The following is a 23,111-nucleotide window of genomic DNA, read 5'->3' as shown; positions in this document are numbered from 1 at the left end:
GAGGAAATGGAGATGATAAGACCTCCGTGGGTCACTGGTAAGCCAGTGTAGGCTCAGAAGAAAGTTCCAGACCAAGTGAAAAGTACTTGCTCAAATAATGAACACTGTTCTTCAGTGAAGGGTACACAGGCCAGTTAAAGATGGCACCAAGGGGAAGTAAGGAGGGCGAGTGTTTCCAAAAATGGGTGATTTGTTGCCAGGATCGAACCAGATGAGGTCACTGCATGAATGGCTTGTGTTCACTAGGTAAAGCATAGGGTGCCTAGGCTCATGTTAGGCTGACCTTTAAAACCATTGGCTGGCTGATTTCCAGCTCTGCAGTTTTTTGCTTCAAAAGATGCTTGCTGTAGGGAAATAAATGAGTTCCTGCTTGACTAGATTCCCAGCTGTGTCTGACTGTCTCCAGGATCCTGGGAGGCTGAGGAAAGGGTGAGCAGCCCACTTACCCTTTCTGGGACCCAGTGCAGCCTTCTGTGGTTGGACTAAGACCATGCACTTCAGGAACTTTGGAGGTTTCCATTTACTCCACTTTTGCACACACACACACACACACACACACACACACACACACACACACACACTAAATTAATTGCAATTATCAATATGAATAATAGAGTATTCCGTGGGCAACATCATTCACCCACGTGCTGTGTGACTTTGTACATGTGGGTACTTACTGTAGGAGCATCCATAGACCTCCACTCTCATGCCAATCTTCCCACTTGGATTCCACCCCAAGGGCACAAAGCGAACAAAGCGGGTTCTCATGGAGTGTAGCAACTTGTGGTGCACCACACTGTCAGCATTCATGTTTCCTACAAATGTCTGAAGAGAGGGAAACTCAGTGAGCTCTACAGTACCAAGATATGTCAACAGAAGTAGGCATGCTTATCCAATCAGACTTTTGGGGAATGACAACAATGATAAAAACCTTATTTTTCTCTGAAATTGCTCTACTGTGGGTATCCAGTCCTGCCCCATGCATTACAGTTTTTTCATCAGAACCAAATAATATTTTTTAGGATGCTCTTCTCCCTACCATCAGTGCCTAACTGAGTTTTATGAATAAAGTAAGCTGCAATATATGATACCTGAAGATTTAAAATGTTAACAATAGCATAAAGATCCAGGTTCCCACATGTCCATACTCACTGTGTGCTATAAGATAACTGACAATCCCCTCCTGGAAGAAAAGGGGTTTTACTGAAATAATCGTCAACTTTTCTTTTGAGGCCAGTTATTACACTAAGCATGTAACATTCACATCACAGTCAAATAAATAAATAGATAAAACCCAGTGCAGGAAGGGAAAGACAGAAGGAAATGGATCTTTAAATCATGCAGCAGTTAGAAATTAACTTGAGGTTTAGTTCCAACACTGTCCTATTCCAAGGCTCATGCTTGTTTTGAAAAAATAATAAATGTTCTAAAGAGATTTTCCATGGTTAAGAACACTTGCTGCCCAGCCCACTACCCAGGGCTAGTGTGGTCAGGGATCTTAGAAGAAAACACAAAATAACCACTTTACTAAACCAGAATAATTTCTAACTACATTCTAAATATTTATTTTTATGCATTAATCCCAACTCTTGGAAGGCAGAGACAGATGGATCTCTGTGAGTTTGAGGCCAGCCTGGTCTACAAAGCAAGTGCCAGGATAGGTTCTAAAGCTACACAGAGAAACCCTGTCTCAAAAAAAAGAAAAGAAAAGAAAAGAAAAGAAAAGAAAAGCATGAATAACATAGTTTGGATACCAGCACTCATATAATGAGCTTTCATGGCCCCATGAATATCTGCACTAAACTGGGAAGAGATAGTAAGTTTGTGGGACTTGCTGGCATTAGCCAAACCCAACAGATCAGCAAGAGGGGCTGCCTCAAAGTACCAAGGCATTGGATCATAAGAGAAGTGAACATGTGAACATCTCATCTGGACTTTGTGCATTTGCACAGGCAAACTCACCCATATACACACGTGCATATACACCACACACATATATGCTTCATATACAAACATGCACATACACACTGACATACACATGCAGAAAACACAGCACAATTCCTGATTGGTCCATGTTACGATAAAACTTTTCGCCAAAATCCACCCACGCCCCCCCCCCCCCCCCCCCGCCACATGTGCACTTTACGACAGCCGCCCGCCTGAATTAAACCCAAATGAATACACAGAAAATTGTATTAGGTTCAAAGCTGCTTGGACAATGACTAGGATTCTCATCTGCTAGCTCAGTCTTAATTATCATAAATCTATATATTTTATAAGACTTATCGGACGCCTTATTGGTGTCCCTCCTTGCCGGTGGATCACATTGTGCCACTGTTGGAAAAGTGGAACTCTTCCTGTTTCTCCTTCTTTAAATATGAGTCTCCTTGCTATGTCACTTCTTGCCTGGATCACCACTTCTCTACTACATTTCCCAGAATCCTCTTTGACTCCTAGTCCTCTCTAGCTTACTGTCTCATTGGCCAAACAGTATTTTATTTAACAATCAATAAGATAAACATACACAGTAAATTCCCCATCAGGTCCACTTTCATTATGTATCATAGTCTTCATCTGCATGACTGATTATTCTATAATTACATTTTTATTCCTTGCAGATGGAATCCAAAGGCTTATACTTCATCTTAAAACAAATAACTCAGGAGGCAGAGGCAGGCAGATCTCTGTAAGTTTGAGACCAACCTGGTCTACAAGGGCTAGTTCTAGGACAGGCTCCAAAGTGACACAGAGAAACCCCATCTCAAAAAACCAAAAACTAAAAAAAAAAAAAAATAACTATTGGAAAACTCAGTGTATAAGCATTATAGAGTACATAATTCAAAGTCAGTAAGTTCATGTATGCTATACAACTCTTCCCATTGAGCTTGTCAAGACAGTTGTCTCTGTCCTAATATCAGACTGTAAACTAACACTTTGAGGTATGTATTTCACTGAGTCAGGATTGTCTTTCTCAGTTTTAGCAGTCTATAGAAAGTCTACCTGCTCATGTGCAGTGACAGCAACCAGTAGAGATCTGATTCCACTCTAATGGACACATTGAACACCAAGAAAAAAAAAAGGTTTTCAGACACAGAGAGAAAGACAGAGAAAGAGAGACAGGTACAGAGACTGTGGTGATATATTGTTTATGATATATTATAGCCACTGGAGATCAAAATAGCAAAGCAGCCATACTAGTTAGCTATAGAAGCCACACACATTTACTCCCAGGACTCAGAAGACAAAGGCAGATGGATTTGTCTGAATTTAAGGTCACACAGGCTACATGAGATTTAATCAGGCTAACAGGGTAACAGAGCTCACACCTTTAATCCTAGGACTCACGAGAGGTGTTTAAGACAGAAACAGGGTCGCAGAGCTTGCATTAACTCTCCAGCCACATTGAGGATAGGAAGGCATTGATTCTCCAGTCACACTGAGGAGAGGCAGCTGTCTGGGGCTTGGTGAGAGATCATGGAGACAGGATCAGCTCTTTCAGCCTAAGGTAGAGGTACTTGGCTGCTTTGATTTTCTGATATTCAGCTTGAAGCTTGAACCCCAATATTTTTTCTGGGTGGTTATTTACTGTGTTACAAGAGACAGATTAAGATTCCTAAAGAACATACTTATGAAAAAAACTATTGTTTGAAAGTATATTCTGTATTCTAAAATAGGGACTTATTGATACCTGGAAGCCCCATGCAAAGCATTTGAAAACCAACATTTGTAAATGCCATCCAAAGGCCTGTCTCTCTAAGAGGGCAAACTAAAGGAAAGGAAATACTGAAAGCTCATAGCTAATCACAAAGGCATTTTCTTTATTTGATAAGATATCTTTAATAAGGCATGAGGTAATTAACATGCAAAACCCATAGTTACAGCTAAAATGCATAAATTCACTTCAGCTTCCGAGTTCCCAACTGCTCTTCTGGGGTGTGTGATAAAGTGGATTTCCATCAGGAACTCAGATAATGGAAATGAAGAAGTTCCAAGCAAGGCGTTGGCCGCTATTGGTGACTGAGGCGGATTGTAAAACAATGCATTGTAGGAGATAAAAGGGAAAATCAAAACACTGAATTCTTCTATGAATTCTAGCCTTTTTTGTGATGAATATAATTTTAAATGAACAGAAAAGTACCTGCTATTGTATAGGCCAGTCACTGTTTTACATTCCCCTTTTGATGGTCCTGAAGAAATTTAGTTGTAGCTTTGTGGTTAGTGAAGGGAGATGTGTGAACCATGTTATTCCTCTCTTATGTAAGAGTTTCCTCTGGGATTAGAAGATTACATTCTGCAGGAAACTCCTTAAGTAGCAAAGGCAAACAACTCACAATAGCTTCAGGAAGTCCCTGGAACTAACCAGAGCAGGTCAGTTCCCTGGGCCCCTACCTGCAGAGTAAGCAGTAACAACTGAAAGTCAGGCTCAGAAGACTAGAGCCAAGCCTCAAAGAAAACTCTGAGACAAGACCAGCTGCTGGAAAGAAAGCAGAAACCAGGCAAACTGCCTGAAAGAGCTTTATACCAACTGAAGAACATGGAAAGGATTGTCTCTAACCTGTTGAGCTGCCTGTAGGCTGTTCAGTGAGCTGCAATTTCCCAGCATGGTGAGCTGGCACCCATTGGGGGTGGGTCTTGATGATGCAGCTGCCTTAAGTCATATATGGTCCTGTAAATAACCTCTCATCCATACTTCTGTAAATAATCCCAATAAAACTAAACTAGTTTTCTAAGTTGAACTCCAGTGGTATCCATATTTTGTCAGTCATGGGTTCCCTATCTGGAGTAAGCAGACAAGTTTTGCATCTCCCTAGGAAAATTTCATCACACAGCACCCTCCCAGTGGCATTCTGCCTCCTTTTACTGGTTTTGGCCTCCTTAGTAAGGAACAATACAAGAATTTGAGGAAATACTGCATCTTGACTAACATGGGTATGCATTACTATCAGTCAATTTGGAGATGGTATAAAAGTGATACTGATTTAGCAGAATTTGTACATCCAGTGATGATGAGCATTGTGGTCCTCTCTCCTGGTATATTGAACAGTATGAGTGAGTTGACACTGCTGCCAACCAAAAAGATAAACTATTGGCACATTTTTGCTGAGCTAGGTGTAGTATGTTATATGCATTTATATTGTACAATGGATTTATCAGAATGTAAAATTATGAAGGGTGTGTACACAGCTATCACGGTATTATGATTGTGACCATAGATGAGGATAAATTAATGATGCTTATGCTGATGGAACCAAATTAGAACAATCAGGCACTTATATCCATGCTTTATCCCTAGAAAGCTTCCCTAGCCCACTGACTATCCAGTAGGGTGAGTATACCACATATGACATGCATGCTCACTCCAGCTTCTCTCTCATTACAAATCCCTCCAGGGAATTTGGTATTTTCTCAGTACTACCCACCCCTGACCCAGCCTCTGACATTTGTGACCACTTGGGCAGCTTTTTCCTCTTCTTCAATTTTGTGTCCTCAGCTGACAGTCACCCTCCTAGCTGTGAAAAAATGAAATCAGTCACTTTGTTGTTAATCTACCTGTATCAAAGTTATTTTGCATGTAAACTGATTAGATATAATTTTCCAGATATACCAGCTAGAAGTCCTTCTTCACTTAACACAGGTCCCCTTATGTCCCCAGTGACAAGATGCTATACACTTACCAGAAATTACATCCTATCCCAAAAGGATTGAGGATAATATTTTAATTAATTCCTTCATTTACTAGAGGCTTCACTAGAAGAACATCAACATGACACAGACAACAAGACCAAAAGTAACAAGACTGCCATGTATATGTAGGACCCGATGGCCATGGAACATCTAGATCCCTCCCATAAATCTCCTTCTCAAGGTAACCAGTACTAGGATCTAGGAGCTGGTTCAGTCAGTGATCCACATACAAACATGAGAACCAGAGTTCAATTTCTTTTTTTTTTCTTTTTGGTTTTTTGAGACAGGGTTTCTCTGTGTAGCTTTGGAGCCTATCCTGGCACTCACTCTGGAGACCAAGCTGGCCTCAAACTCACAGAGATCCACCTGCCTCTGCCTCCCGAGTGCTGGGATTAAAGACGTGCTCCACCAACATCCAGGTAGAGTTCAATTTCTTGAGCTCATCTAAAAAGCCAGGTACAGGAGTGCAAATGTGTAATCACAACATGGGGGAGGTGGTGAAAGGATCCTTGAAGTTCACTGGATAGTAGCCTAACTAAATTTGATTGGCAGGCTCCAAGTTCTGTCTCAAAAAATAAGGTGTAGAAATGACAAGATGGTTTGGTCCATAGAGACTTATGCCCAGCCTTGAAAACCTGAGTTCAATTCCTAGATACAAGTTGAGTAGAGGCAACTGACTATTGATAGTTTTGACTCCACATATGTGCTGTTGTAGATGCATCTGAACACACACATGCATATGCAATGCACAGATGGACAGACAGACAGATAGATAGATAGATAGATAGATAGATAGATAGATAGATAGATAGATAGATAGATAGATTTTAAAAGGTAAAAAGGAATTGAGAAACCATCTTATGTGAACCCCTGGCCCTTTGTGCTATTTTCAAACCTGTGTACCTACATACCCACCCCACCCCCATGCACACACAAATAGAAACTAAAAAAATAAGCCAGGCATTGGCAGTGCATGCCTTTAATCCCAGAACTCAGGAGGCAGAGGCAGGATAATCTCTATGAGTTCGAGGCCAGCCAGGATAGACTCCAAAGCTACACAGAGAAACCCTGTCTCAAAAAACGAAAAAAAAATAATTATTTTTCCATATCCTATTTCCTTGTTATTTGTCTAATTTGATGAACCACTGTGATTCCTTAGAAGTTATTTTTACTCTCTTCTATCAGTAACTTAAATTTAACGAAAAGAGTTTTTGGATGTTCAGAGCTGTAAACATAGAAAAGGCTTACTGAAAAAGTGATTTTTTAAGTAGAAGTGGATGATGCCTCAGATCACCTTGTCCTGGAACATGCCTACGTTAATAAGCAATCAACTTGGATTTGGAGGGAGCTTCTTTAATAAGAACCTCCAACTCTTTCTGGTACCAATAAGAACCTTGTCAGTTGTACCAACATTGGAGCAGCTTCCTTAGGATAATCAGTGTGAGTGTGTGGTTCAGCTATTGCTACAAAAGAAATAAACCACATATGTCAAGAGTGTTAGTTATTTTACTTGCTGCTGTGACAAAATAGCAGAGCAACTTAAGTGAGAAAGAGTTTATCTTGACACAGAGTGGGAGGGGATCTGGTCCGTCGTGCATGGTAGCAGGAAGAGTGAGGCCTGCTGGTCACATTGCTCAACAGCCAGGACACAGAGAATGAACAGGAAATTTATCAAAACTATAGAGCCTCCAAGCCCACCCCGAGTCAGTATCTCACTTTGTCCAGTGAATCTCTATCTTCTAAATGTTCCATAATATTCCAAAATACTACCACCAAGTGGCAACCAAGGGTTCAACTACATAAGCTTATGGTGGGATGTTCTGTATTTAAACTACAACATCATCCATGGGGCAAATAGCTATACTGTTATTTTGCCCATTGACTTGGGTAATTCAGACTAGTAATTTATGAAGGCTAACGGCACAGGACTATTAAATTTGAATGCAAATGGTCCAAACCAAAACCTTTCATTGCTGTTGAGCTTTTTCATCTCCTCCTGCATGGAGGATAAAGTGACTGTTGACAAGTTTGTCTCATGTTTATGTTTTCATCTCTGCACTGCAGGTGTAACACCAATATGTATGCAGCTCTGCCATATGCTGCACACTTGGGAAGACTGAAATACTCACTTAGCAAAATCAGTCTTTTCACACTCAACTAAAGAAATTGAATACCTTTGCCATTACGAGAAACAAATAGAAAGCTTTCCTCTCTGTGTAGTAGAGAACTACTATACCATAGTTGACAGCAGGGCTAGGCCTTCTCTTATTAGATCTAGGGTAAGATGTGAGATTTCTATAAGGACTAAGCCAAGATATAGGAGGGAGCTCACTTGTGTGTCTAAGGTAAGACACCAGGACAAAGGAAGTAATGAAAATCAACATAGAAGGCTGGCTAAGCTTGTTAACCAGTTTACACAGCAATGGCTCCCAGGATGTGATCCTGGTTGTTTGCTTGTACACATGGCAATGGCTCAGAAAGTTTCTGCTAACTGTAAGCACTTATGTATATGCTGTTTTTATTGCCACTTGGCAAAAGAAGTGTATTAGATATGAATGTGTGTATATATAAGATCTTAATTGTATCCATCATCTATGTCTATCTAGTATTTAACATGGATCAATGATTGTATATCTTCCTGCCATCATGAAAACTGCATGAGACAAATTCTCTCAAAGTCACAATGGATACCTGATAAATGGTTCAAGAGAATGTAACTCAGCATGTTTTCTCTAAGATTTTGAGAAGCTACCTTCTCATGGAGAGCCTTACAGGATTAGTGTATCCCAGAAATGTGAACACACTGTCATATGTGGGAACTCACTTACAGAGTTCTAAATCTTTTCTTAGCACTATTGATGATTACAATAGTGCTAGTGGAGTCAGAGATAGGTTGATAACCGGTAATTTATTGGGGGAAAATACTCACAAAAAGGAACAAGTGACTAGGTTTGCACCTGAGCAGGATGGACACAGAAATGCTTCCCATGCAGCTCAGCCAAGTGAGAGAGAGCCGAGTGCTCTCCTCCATGCTTCTTAAACCCCTGTTTCAGAACTGTGACCATGTCGAAGTGTTTATCCCTACATAGCACTTTGGAGACAGTATTATTTTGTAGTCCAGGTTGGCTTCAGAATCCCAATCCTTCTTCCTCAACCCCCCCCCCCAGAATAGAGTACCCCATAGGTATATATGGTACCTGAAATCTTGCTCATGACTTCCAATGGGAAATCAAGGAATAGGCTTTCTAAGACACACTTTCGTTTTAGAGAGAGGAGTGGGGGTTTCTCTATGAAACAGTACTGCCTGTCCTGGAACTCACATTGTAGATCATGCAGGCTTTAAACTGAAAGAGATCCACCTGTCTCTGCCTCCTGAGTGCTGGTATTAAAGGCATGTGCCAACACCTCCTCCTGGGCCTAATACACCCTATTACGGTTGATTGGATAATAAGGGCCACTGGAATGTCATTGCAACTTAAGAGTTTCTTCCACTCTCACAACTGACCACAAGGCTCTTCATTCTCAATCTAGAGAGTTGTAGAGGAGCAAGTACGGAGAAGTCTGCAGCCCCATGCTAGCAGAATACCAAGAGGTTGCCTCCGGCTAGACAAGACTACAGAGTGGTTTTGTGGTCATTTACTTCAATTAACCAAGACAGGCATGAGAACCAAATGATGACCAGAAAGTTGATTTTATAGTATTTCCTCTCATAGGTTTTCAGACTCATGCCCAGGTATCAGTGTCTGTACCAATCAATAAGTAACTACCTGTTTGTCAGGTAAGCCATTTCCTTCTAAGATCCCCTAACTCATGACTGAGAATTTTGGGGTAGATAACAGACTTTCACTGGAAAAGGAGCAAAAAAAGCAGATAGCCTGTGTCTTTTTCTTTCAGTGCCCTGAGATTTGGATCTCAGCTGAGGCCATGGAAGTTTTGTCTCAGTCTTTGGCAGAACTATGCAATATACCAAGCTGAGCAAATTCTCCTCTCCCCTGCCCTCATTTTTATTTCTATGCTTACTTGACTTTATTGGGCAGGTGTATCTAGAAAATCTTCAGTTGTTCAAGCTGTAATTTTTCCCCTAAGGGAAAAAAATACAAACAAATTTGTAGTTTTGCAAGGGATTCTTGGAATACAATGGAGAAAGAAAGAAAGAAAGAAAGAAAGAAAGAAAGAAAGAAAGAAAGAAAGAAGAAAAAGTCAGAAAACATTTCCATGCCAAGGGAAGTAATTTCTGGTACTAGCTTTGCTGATAAATTGAGACCAAAGCCCTGGCTGTTTTTTGCAATCTTTGAGGTTTGGCCTCAAGTGAATGAAAAGAAAATTAAATACTTAGCAACGTGCTTTTGACAGTAGAAATGATCACATATGGTGCTGGAGAGATAGCTCAGCCAGTAATCCTTGCTGTGTAAACATAAAGACCTGCATTCCATCCTCAGGACCCATGTACAAATTTGGACCTGGGTACACCTATACAACAGTGCAGGAGATGGTGACCAGAGCATCCCTGTGGTTTTCTAGCCAGCCTCATTGAGGTAGTGAGGTAAAGTTTCAGTGAGAAACAATTAATATCCACCTCTGGCTTCCTCATGTGTGACAGGACAAGAAAATGCAGAGGTTCGTCTCTCTTATATTTTTGCTGAGGCCTACTCAAGTTTAAAGCGAACTTGATCTCCCTGATGGAGAATCCAGTGAAAAATTACCCGTCTCTATTATAGAAGCCTGAGCTCAAAATGTCCCAGCTAAATTATCCCAGCTTCTGTTAAACAATCTGCCTGTGAAACCTGTGAAGAGTCCACCCCACCCTCATGCAGCTGCAGAAAGAGATACTAGGATGTGGTATTTGCCTTTAAAGCCTCTTGCTCTAAATGCTTTTGGCTACACTTAGGTCCCAAATACCTGAGTTTAGTCCCAGCCAGCTGGAATAAAGATTTGCATTTGGCTATAAACTGTGTCTTACTGCTCATTTCTGGCGAGCTTCCCCGTAACATATGCATATGCATATGCAGTTATGCATGTGAATTCACAAATATGTGGCCAAAACACACACACACACACACACACAGAGAGAGAGAGAGAGAGAGAGAGAGAGAGAGAGAGAGAGAAGGCAGAGTGTGGGTGGTGGCAGAAGAGGAGCAATAGAGGGTATTTCTAAATGCTGAAAAATGCAACCCTTTGGTCTGTATGGTTAGCTGACGTTACAGATCTATTTCTTTGGAATACATGTTAAGGCATACATGTTAAGACGTTGCTGTTTTACCAATATTCCTACACAAGATTTTATTTTACATTTTACTTACCTTTCTTTTGCTAGGAACCTCCTGTGAAATGTCACAGTATGGCTGATGTCATCATGAAGTTGGAAGCCCCTGGGCTTTGAAGGTGAAGTGCTATTGGAAATTAACTATGACTGTTTTCTCAGGCATAATGTCAGGGTTTCCATATTGTCTCTCAGAATCTTTTACAATCTGTATTGTCTCATGTATCTCCCTTCCCATTCTTTTTCTCTTTCTCTCCTCACCATATATGGACACAGGAGATGAGAGCTACCAGCAGACCTCAGCAGATGCTGGATTAAGAATTAGTCTTATTATTCCTGACTCCAATCACATGAAAAATAAAATTTTGGTTTTTTGGTCTACCCAATCTACAGTGATTAAGACAAGAGATCTTTAAAATGACCAGTGTACAATGAATAACTTTAAATCTCAACACAAAGAACCCCACTATACAAACTCAATAGCTTGGTCTCTTTTAACAAGGAAGTATCACACATTTGGTTTTTTACACATAGAGGTTGAAGATGTAGCTCAGATGGTAGACTGTTTTCACAAAACCTTGGGTTTAATTCATAGCACTGAAAACAGACATGGTGACACTCATCTATAACACCAACATTCAGGAGATGGTCAGAGAAGCATGAGAAAATCAAAGTCATTCTTGTCTATGTAATAATGTTGAGTTCAACCTGGGTTATATGGCAGCCTGATTCCATAAGCCCAAATTCCTAAAGATCTTTAGCATTGCAACTTCAAAATGTCCTAAGACAATTGTTCCAGAATCAAAAGACTCCCTAGTGCCCCATGTTAACTCTTGTTCAGCAGCAGAAGCAGGATTCTTTTTTTTTTTTTTTCTTTCTTTCTTTTTTTATTAGTTCAAGTTAGGGAACAAGCTTGTTTCACATGTAAGTCCCTGCTCCCTCTCCCTTCCCTCACCCCATCCCTCCTCCCCTACCCCCAACCTACCCCCACCCCATTCACCCACCACTCCCCAGGCAGGGTAGGGCCCTCAACAGGGGCTCTGCAAAGTCCGCCAAATCTTCCTGTGCTGTATCTGAGCCCTTCTCCATGTGTCCAGGGCCAGAGTGTATCCCTTCACCTGGGATGGGCTCTCAAAGTCCGGAAGCAGGATTCTTTATCCCTATGTTTGACTAACACTAGTCTAGATTCCACATAACATGAAACAAAATACCCGAGACTATGGTTTCATTTACACTTATATGCCATATGGCCCCTACTGTTGCTGCTGTTGTTGCCAGATTATCTGAGGTTCTGAATCCATCCTACAAAAATAGTGAATTTACTCAGCTAAGAAAATGTAAGAATTTTTTTTCATTCCCATGGCTTTTTGGAGCATCTACAGGCAGCTATTTATTAAAAATAGCATAAAACTGAAGATAAGAATATGGCATTGGATTTAAAATAGCAAGCTATTTTTAAATTAACAATTTTGAGGCAAAAAAGGAGGAAAAATATTGCTTACTATATCCTGGATTTCATTTGTTACTTAAAACAAAGTTACAGAATATTAAAATTTTAAAATTTTGAAAAAAATAAAAGCAACAGGAAAAATAAGACCAAAAAGATGCCCTAGAACTGAGAATTGATCAGATTTTTTCCAATTGCTCGCAACAATGCTTCCTCCACTAGCATTAATCATTCTCTAGGCTGCTGCTTTCAATAAACACCAGAGGCATCAGGAGGCTGCATATCCAATGCAGAGGAATAACACTGGATAAATGTGTTCATACCATACTGCAGTGTGGGTGTGAAACGCTCGGGTCTGTCCAAACTTCACATCATTCTCAAGTTTAAATAGTGATTTTTCACACTATTCTTAGTGATAATTCAACACATGGCCTCATTTCTCAATTAAGACATTTTGCCAGCAGCTAAAAGATACTCTGAGTGTCTGAGTCCCTGATAGTGTGTGGTGTGTGTGTGTGTGTGTGTGTGTGTGTGTGTGTGTGTGTGTGTGTGTGTGTGTGTACCTGCATGCATGCACACACGTTTGTATATGTGTCCATGTGAGCACATGCACTTGCCCACATGCTTGCATGCATAGTGCCGATAGAGGCTAGAAGACAGTACTGATCATTTTCTTCAATCACTTTCTACTTCATTTGTTATGACAGGATCTCTCAATGATATGGAGCTCATAACAGCTGCTAGGCTGGCCCTTGAGTCACAGAATCTATCTCCAACTCTTAAATACAGGAATCCTGGGTGTTCTCTTTCTTATCTCTTACTATGATAAAATACTGAGCAAATCAACTTGTGCAAGAATGGGTTTATTTCGGTTTATTGTCCATGATGAGGAGAAATAGAAACAGGAACTCAAGACAAGAACCGAAGAAGAGTCCATGAATGAATGCTGCTTACTGTCTTGCTCCCCGTGGCTTGCTAAGACATGATTTTGATAACCCTCCCTTTTTTGTGAGGATCATGGGAAGAACTACCCTAAAAGGAAAATCTAGTTCACCATGATTCTGGTGAGGAAAAAGGACCACCTTACCACATTAATATGCTACACAACTCATAAATATTCACAAAGATATTTTTAAAATCTATAACACCGGACTCAATAAATTGCTACCTACATTGAGGCAACCCACTCCAGTCTCTTTTAATTGTCTGTTTTGCTTAATTTTGCTAAATAGACTTCTGCTTAAACTGTCTTTATCATTTGAGGGAATTCTTCTTTTCAAGAGCACTTAAACCAAAAGTTAATGTACCCTGTAACACTAGAAGCACACGTATACATATATGCACACATACTGACACACATGTATACACACATACTCATGAACACACAGACACAGACATGTGCACACATAGAGAGACACACAATACACAAGTGTGTGTATATAAATGACTTTTATGTTACAAAATGTTTAATACAAATGGTAATAATTAATACTAATATTAATCCTATTAACACATTAGGCACATTGACCATAGAATGCTTACATACTGCTCAGAACATTTCATTCATGCAGTATGAAATTCTAGCATAATGTATGATCTCTATAAATGTTTACTACTTTAATTGCTACTTCCACATATTTAGTTAACTGTAATTATTCTTCACACACATGTCAAATCCTGACTCCTTTATTAAGTAGTTCTCAATTATCCAGGCAAGTGAGGGAAGCAGCTATTTATTGGATCTAGCAAGCACTCCAGGGAGAAATCACATCAGTCTCTGTCACATATTTTGTCATGTCTGGGTGTTTTAGAAATGAGAAAACTAAAGTCTAGATGTTGTGCACAGTGCCCACAGTGCAGCTGGGATGTGAGCTCAGATCTGTACTACTGTGTAAGTCTCCATCATCCCTAATCAGATCTGTTCTCCTGTGTAAGTCTCCATTATCCCTGTTCAGATCTGTCCTCCTGTATAAGTCTCAATCATCCCTGCTCAACATTCTTGAGGCTTCTCCTTCCTCTGCTCTGACACTGTGAATGCTTTCTAATTCTACCATTATCTTGAAAACTTTCTTGTATGTATGACAACATGGACTTTATTGTGAATTAGTTGCTTTAGAGGAGAATTCACATCAAAACACACACACACACACACACACACACACACACACACACACACACACACACATTATTCCCAGCTATAGGCTTCATACTTGTGCTCAGTGCCATGGATTAAACATTTTCAGTTTTTGACCTCAGTTTACTCCAATACTTTCTATTTCCTCCTTAGTTCATTCCTGTGTGATATCTGAGGATGTTTGTGCTTCGGTAATGTTATTTCAAGTTTCTAGAGAGAACTGAATTCTCAGAAGTCTCTTTCTCCCCAGCCTTTAACATGGAGTGAAATACAAGGCACTTTATTAAATATCTTGCTTTGTTGAAAATATATAGTAAGTAAAAGATGCAACAAGAAACCCTTAAATATTGATGGGAAACTGAACATGGACACATACTGAATACATTCATCTCAAAAGAGGCAAACCATCAAGAGTAAGAACAAAGGTCAACCAGATGACTGTTCTCTCATCTCTATGGCAATGGACCTAGTCAAGGTAGTTTGCTTCTCCATACCTTATTTTCCTTCTCTATTAAATGAGTGCACCAGACATGGAGATGCCAGATGAATATTATAAACGTGGTAGGAAAAACTCATGTGATGGTGGTCCCCTGCATACAGCAAATACTCTTTATGTTCACTCTTCACCTCCTCCTTTCTATTGAGTCAGGATTGGTTCAACATGAAGTCACTGTATCCACAGGGACCTATACCACTGTGCCAGCACTATGCCAGTGATTTTAGAGCTGTGATGTGTATCTTGTATCTCTCCAAATTTTGTGCCTTTTATTCTTGTTTTATTAAATGATTAGAGGAAGCACAAAATGGTACTAACAATTAGCTATCAACTCCAACACACCCTGAGCATCTGAAAATCTAGACCTATTCAGAGCTTGAAGGTAAGGGTAGTTTTCATTCCTACACAGAAAGAGATCACATATTTGTTTGGTGAAAAATTAAACACAATGCTTGAATAAGCCTAAGCACAGTCAAATCTTCATCCAATAAAGTAAAGCCTAATACAGAGAGATGTATATCCTCAGGGATATGTTCAAATTCCTCAGCTGGATGGTGTAACTTTGTGCTGTCCCCATTGCACTGGCCTCCAGAATAACAAAGAAGTCTGAATTCCAGAGGCAGGTGCTCAGGTCTCCTCCATGGTATGGCAAGGGTCTAGTCAAATGAATCACCAAGTGTCATGCAGTAGATGAGGCAGAGGCACACCCAGCAGCAACTGATAGACTATGAACAAATTCAAATGTAACAATCAGGACTGGGGAGGTGACTCAGTGAGAAGAAGACCTGAGTTCAAATCCCTAAATCTACAGTGATGACCTCACTGAGCCATGAGGATTTGGAGGTTTTGGAGGTTTTGGATCCAGCCATGAAAGAGAATGAAAATTAAGATGATCATTGTTTAGAAATCAAAGAGAGGTAGTGTCTGAAGACGCCACTGACTGTATTTCACAGAGTTCACACATTCATTATTCTACAGCAGACAGTAGTAAATCTGCACAATTTGAATCTAGAACAATCTATGATCACATTAGTGTCTTCCAATTCTTACACCTATTATAGAAAGAAAACTAACAAAAGATAAAGTCACAGCAAATGTAAAAAGCTGCTTAATTTTAGGAGTGTCTTGGAGTATATTCCTAGTTGAATGAATTGTTGACACAAAACAGGATAAATTCCAGAGTTTTGACAGGCATTATGGCCAAATTGCTTCCTCGTGATTTCCCACTTACCCTGAGACCCATATTGCAAAGCAAACTGGCTGAAGCTTTTTGTTGTAGTTTCCCTTCCTCTTTTTCTTCTTTCATTCCACCCCCTTTTTGGCAAAGAATGACAAAATGCAAATCGCCAGTCAGATTTATTCAAATACCACATTTAGGAAACATAGCCAAACAAATTATTCAGAGCAGGAGCTGGGGACTCTGAGAGAGATGACAGGGTTGTGTGAATAAATTTCAGTAGGAGCTTTACTTGTTGGTGATATAATCTCAGTCTTAATTTCCAATGAGGCTGTCAAAATGCATTAGAGCTCTGACTCTGTACAGCCACTTTGAGTTTTGAAAGCTTGCTGGCTGAGTGTTTAGAAGTTTCATTTATTTGTAAAGACAACTGCTTTAAAGGAATAGCCATCTTTTAACTGTTTTCCTTTTAAAGGCAATCAAGATCATTTCTTCACATCACCAGGGCTAATTGTTGAGCACATACCATTTCTTCCTGTTTGGATTATGCGACCTTTTCTTGTCGGCTTTTATAGTCTTCTTCCTTGTGAACATTTCTTCACAGTAAGCAATCTTGGTGTATAGTAAATGCTAATTGGACCTTTAAAAGGTTCCCATGATAAATATCTTTATGTCTCAATTGAAATTTTCTGGGCAGGGAGCAGAGATGGGGGAAGTCACTTTGCCCTGTCCTTCATCTGTATTCATGGTCCTTTCACACCTTCCTTAGTCTCAGCAATATTTGATTACTCCTGTCTCTTGCACATGTCCCCAGTACCTTGTTTCACCTTCTCACTTTCTGCTAAGAACAGGGGGCGCTGAGCTAACAAGACAGTTTCTGGCATTGTCTTTGTGTTCTCTGAAGGAAGGTCCTTTCCTCTGTTTTTATTGTAGTGCTACCCAGGTAAGGACTGGAGGAAGGAGGGTGTCCTCATCTCATTTCTGTTGCTATGACCATGTGTCTTAACAAAGCAAAGTGTAGTGGAGAAAAGGATTCTTTTAGCACATAATTCCAGGTTACAATCCATTACAACAGGGAAGGTACCAGGAACCTGGAGCGTCTAGTTATATCTCATCCACAGATAAAAGCATAGAGAAATGAACACAAACATGCCTGCTTCCTTATGCTCATTTTGTTTTCTCTCCACTCTCATACAGCTGAAGATCTCCTCTCTAGGGATCACTGTAGTGTTCTGGGTCTTCCAATACAAATCATTTAATTTAAGACCATCACCTCCAACCTTTTCTTAGTTGAATATAGGTTTTTGTTAGGTTGACAATTAATGATAAACATCACAGAGTGTAACCTTATCCTTTCCATACTTGATCAGATTGTATCTCCTTTCCATTTCTTGCTTTCTGACCTTTTTATTTGAATCATCATATCTGAATAAGTTAACATCTTGTTTTCTATCCCATCTCTTTTACTATATACATTCTTTTTGCTACGTTTTAGTATATTTTATGCAGAAGTTTATTTTTCTGTTACAATTGCAGACACCTTTACAAATATGCAAAGCCACAATTTCAGTCTGATGGTGGTTGATTTCCAAAATTCAGATTTTCTAGTCACGTTTACAGAATTTGTTAGAACCAAGTACTCCAAACTTATGCCTACTATACAGACCTTCTAATAACTCTTTCAGGCATACTGACATGGAAGTATTCAGTTCCAGTCTTTTCATTTTATAAATGGTTTGTCCTTTCCTAGTATTCTACATCAAAAATGCTGGACCTCATTTTGTGATTTTTATATCATATCATTTATGTATCTTATATAAAAACTTACTAAAACATTAATCATTCTGGCACTAAAAGGACTAGGCAAATGCTTTCTTTTTATGCTTAACCATACAAGAACTCACTAACTTATTACAAAGTTGAAATGTGTTTCTGCTGGTACAGTTGAAGTATATGTCCCTGTGTCTTTTCTGTCTGCCTCTGTTTCTAGGAGAAATGATATTTTCCATATGTCTTATTCTTCTCTAGTAAGGGCTTCCCATCATACTCCACTGCTGCATATTGCATTATTCTCTTTACAACCTCCCTTAATATGGCTATGTCCAGCAGGTGGTAGGCCAGTGATGTGAACAAGAACTGGTAAGCTATGATGTTGTTATTTTCACTGATAATAAAAATTCTATTGAGTAACCACATGAGTAGAACTAGCTTATCCTATTACTGGAGTTGTAAAAGTCATCCACCTGCCTTCAGGAGACTAGTTAAAGGCAAACATTAATAGTGAAAAGCAGAACAGGGAGATTTGTTCAATTGGCTCCACCTTTAAGTATACCTTCAGCATCCTGATGTGAAGTTCAAGTCTGAATACAGAGCAAAAGATGTGTATAGCCACACAGTCCCATCAAGGTATGGTCTTGCCCATCGCTACCTTTTCACTATCTGGAGCATGACAATAGGTTATCCGCAGTGTGAGAAATCTTTGTTTCAGAAGGCAAGTCCCCTCTAACTGTCATCAGGCTGCAGCCTTTTCTTTCACCTAAGCATAAAATTCATGGGGAAGTCTAATTTCTTAGAGTTCACACTTTCAAGAATCTGACAGGAATGAAGTGTCTCTTTAGAACATCTCTGTTCCTTTCAGGATGTTTCCATCCACTTATCACATTGAGCTCCAAGTTTAGTGCCGAGAGGAGAGGGAAGAAGTCATAAAGAGAATGCAGGTAAAAGCCAAATTACCAAAAACACAAGTAGAAAGCAGAGATGGACGTTGCATGGCAAATACCTTGACAAAAAACAAAACAAACAAACAAAAAAAAAACAAAAAAAATGTGGAATACAGGTTTACTGTAGCTGGGTAACTCAAGTCAGTTAAAGGACTTCTTCCCTTTTGGTCATGTTTTGGGGACACTTGTGCCTAAGGTTTTTTAGTTCAAAGATACTGTAGGGTAGCTTTCTCCTCTGAGAACAACCAAAATATTTTTTTTCTTTGTGCCTGTTCACATTGTTTGTCTGCCTGTTTTATTGGAGAGCCTGTCATGCTGGTCCTGCTGTGTGGTTGTTCACATCCTGAAAGGCACAGGGATGCTTTGTATTGGTTTCAGTCTTTTGACTGAAAGCACCTGGACCAGAATCTCCATTAGGAGTAGTTAATCTGAAATGTAAATGCATGCCTTTCTTCAGACAAAACTACTCAGACCTGACTTTCAAAAGCATTGAAGCTGAAACAAAGCTTTGAGAACAGAAGCTAGTCCCTATGAGATAGTGATTAGCCAGATTGAAGACTGTGGGTCAGGAGTCAAATGAATAAAAACTAAAGAGTGCCATCCATGTTCCTAGGTAACGAGCACCAGAAAACTCAGAGGTATTTATACATGGGTCTGGAAAAGAGGACAGAAATTTATATTTCATCTCCAGCCAACAGTCTCCTCTTCCAAGTGGGGGTAACACAATGTCTTTTTTTGCCCTCCATTTGTTATTTATATTAGAAACAAGATTGCTTTATATCAAATCCAGTTCCCTCCACCTCCTCCCCTGCCCCCCACTAACACCCTACCTATCCCATACCAATTCTGCTCCCCAGGGAGAGTGAGGCTTTCCATGGGGGTTCAGTGCTTGTCATATCCTTTGGGATAGGGGCTAGGCCCTCCCCTGTGTGGCTAGGCTGAGGGAGTATCCCTCTATGTGAAATGGTCTCTCAAAGTCTATTCCTATGCTAGGAATAAGTACCCATAGATTTCCAAGGCCTCCACACTGACACCCACATTCATGGAGTCTGGATCAGTTCCATGCTGGTTTCCAAGTGATCAGTCTGGAGGCCAAGAGCTCCCCCTTGTTCAGGTCAGCTGTTTCTGTGGGTTTCACCATCCTGGTCTTGACCCCTTTCCTCATCATTCCTCCTTCTCTGCAACTGGATTCCAGTTCAGTTCAGTGTTTAGCTGTGGCTGTCTGCTTCTACTTCCATTAGTTGCTAGAAGAAGGCTCTAGGATGGCATATAAGTTAATCATCAATCTCATTATCAGGGGAGGGCATTTAAGGTTGCCTCTCCACTGTTGCTTAAATGGTTAGTTGGTTTCATCCTTGTAGGTTTCTGGACATTTTTCTAGTGCCTGATTGCTCTTTAAACCTATACTGGCTCCCTCTCTGATGGTATCTCTTATTTTGCTCTCCTCTATTCTTCCCCCTTTACAAACTTCCTGCTCCCTTATGTCCTCCTCACCCCTCTCCTTCTCTCCTTCTCATTTTCCTAGCTCCTTCTCCCCTCCTCCCATGCTCCCAATTTTCTCAGGAGATCTTGTCCCTTTCCCCTTCCACACGGCACCATGTATGTCTCTCTTAGAGTCCTCCTTGTTTCCTAACTTCTCTAGAGGTGTGAATTGTATGTTGGTAATCCTTTGCTCTATGTGTAAAATCAATATATGAGTGAGTGCATACCATGTTTGTCTTTTTGTGACTGGGTTACCTTGCTCAGGATGGTTTCTTCTAGTTCCATCATTTTTCCTGCAAATTTCAAGATTCCATTGATTTTTTCTGCTGAGTAATACTCCATTGTGTAAATGTACCACATTTTCTCTATCCATTCTTCAGCTGAGGGGCATCTAGGTTGCTTCCAGGTTCCTGCTATTACAAAGAATGCTGCTAACATTTCATTAGTTTCTAATTCTTTATTCATGTTTCTTATCTGAACCTAAACATCACTTGATAGAAATTATTGCTGTTTGTTTGTTTGCTTATAATTACTAGCTCTGTATCTTTTACTGAATTCCATGTATGATTTGATTGTACTGAAATGAGATCCTGAAAAACAAACTACACCGGGGAGTATATGAGCTTGCACACGCGTGCGCAAACACACACACACACACACACACACACACACACACACACACACACACACACACACACACACATACCCCCAAAGGTATGGGACATGGCAGGCAGGAGCTCTTCGAGTTGTATTCAGAGGCTCTTGTATGGCCATGTGCTAGCCTCCTAGAGTGTCTTCTACAGATCTTTGTGATACATTCAGAGTCTGGCCTTCACAGACTTGGGGTCCTTCTATGATAGGCTCCCAAGCCCTCTATCCTGCCAGGTGACAACCTGATGGAAGTGTGGCTAGGCCAAAACCACACATCTGACCCCAGGCCCTGAGGTATGAGTTTTCCGGGAGTGATCTATGATCAGAGGCTCCACTGAGAGTGTTGGTAATAAAACACCAAATTCTTTCCCTTGGACAGAGTGCAGCTGGTGAAGTCCCTGCCTAGCAAGCACAGAGCCCTAAGGTCAATCCCGGATACCACATAAACCAGTTAACCAGGTGTTCTGTTGCCTCCCTGTAATACCAGCTCTCAGGAGTTGGAATCTGGGGGATTAGGAGTTTAAGGCTAGTCTCAGTTACATGGTGAGTTTGAGAGCAGTATGGACTATAAGAGACCTTATCCAATAAAAAGGAAAATGAGGAGAGTGAGAGATGGAGAGGGAATCTTACTCTTCCATCTCTAACACACTTCTAGAGAGCTGAGCAGCTTGTCACAGGCTCTGAATCCTTGGATGAGAGGGAGCCAGTTTAACACCACACCTTTTTATCTCCTGTTTTTCATTCTCAGCCTACTTTTCCATGTTCGCTTTCCTTCTAGAAACTTGTACTGTGCAGAATCCACTATGAGTTCAGTCTGCCTAAAGGTATGAGGACTGTGTGTGGAACTGAAGACTGGATGACAAGGAAAAAGCTCAGAGATTTTAAAAAATGATCAGAAATTATAAATGTAGTAAACTTGTGAGAAGCTATTAGAGGCCAGAGCTTCCTATCCTCAGCCTTGCTGTCCCCATCAGAAGAACTGTCCCTGTGCTCATTCTTCCAAGGCTCAACTAGAGGGAGAGCTTGGAAAATGAAAGGTTTTAGGCTTAAGATCACTCACCATTACTATAGATGGAACAACACTGTACACATTTCTCAATTAGTTGCCATGGCAACAGGGCCAAGGTAATTTCTCCCCAAGATGGCAATCATGTTATTACCTCAGAGAAAAAGGAAACATGGGTCTGAATCCTCATGGGAGACACTTAGGTCATGAATGTTAATGCAGTTTGATGAAAGTAACTGGGTTCCCTGTTTGGCAGGTTTAGGTGATGGTGGGACAATGAGCATGCGCCTTTAATTATCACACTACCCAGCTTATCTTCCACTTCCTGCCATGAGTTAGAAACCTATGAATGCTTGACCCTGAATTTCTCAGCCTAAACATGGGCCAAAACATCTCTTTTCTAACAAATTTACTTGGCCTCAAGTTTTCTGCTATTGTCATAGAAACTGTATTATGGCAGGCACTAACCCAATCACGATAACTGAATGACTTTCCAGAGGTCTCCAGATTCCATCATATCAGGAAGATGGTTTTGACAACTGACTTTGGAGAGCACACAAACATCTGGTCTATCAAGGAAAACAGCATCCATTTAGAAGGACGTTTAGAGATCTTGACCAGAAGAGGGTACTATACTAGAATGTCATTGAAATAACACCACAAAGTGTAGGAAGATACAGTGAGAGAGCATCAAATCTCCATCAGATATTGCTACTGTTTTGATTAACAATGCCTCAGGGACCTGCCCTGTGCTAAGGACCTGGTCCTTGCCCTGAAACTATTGACAGGTGGTAGAAGATATAAGGGAGAGGAGGGACTCTGAACTACTGGAATGTGCCCATAAATGGGGATATTGGTACCCCAGACTCCTTCTGTCTCTCTTTTGCTTTATATAGCATCGATTCCTGACATGGATGCTACTTTCCCATTATCCTGAAGGGATGGGGCCAATACACCATGGGCAGTAAGCCTTTCAAAATGTGAGTCAAAATAAGCTCATGGTTTTTATGCTGATTACATTCAGTTTATTTTTTTATAGTATTGGAAACTTGT

General features: G+C 40.4%; 1 protein-coding gene across 3 annotated transcripts in view; it reads right to left on the bottom strand.

The window, feature by feature from the left end:
- Cntnap5 (contactin associated protein family member 5) overlaps nt 1-23,111 on the bottom strand; it is an 897,862-nt gene that overhangs the window by 511,154 nt on the left and 363,597 nt on the right. For all 3 annotated transcript variants that reach the window (XM_035445443.1, XM_035445444.1, XM_035445445.1), the window contains exon 4: nt 678-825. In XM_035445443.1, coding sequence (XP_035301334.1) covers nt 678-825 — 148 coding nt within the window. The remainder of the gene's footprint in view (nt 1-677; nt 826-23,111) is intronic.

This window comes from Cricetulus griseus, chromosome 5 (assembly GCF_003668045.3).
Source record: "Cricetulus griseus strain 17A/GY chromosome 5, alternate assembly CriGri-PICRH-1.0, whole genome shotgun sequence".
NCBI lineage: Eukaryota > Metazoa > Chordata > Mammalia > Rodentia > Cricetidae > Cricetulus > Cricetulus griseus.
Note: the sequence above shows the minus strand (reverse complement) of the source record. Positions and strands in the feature narration are given on the sequence as shown.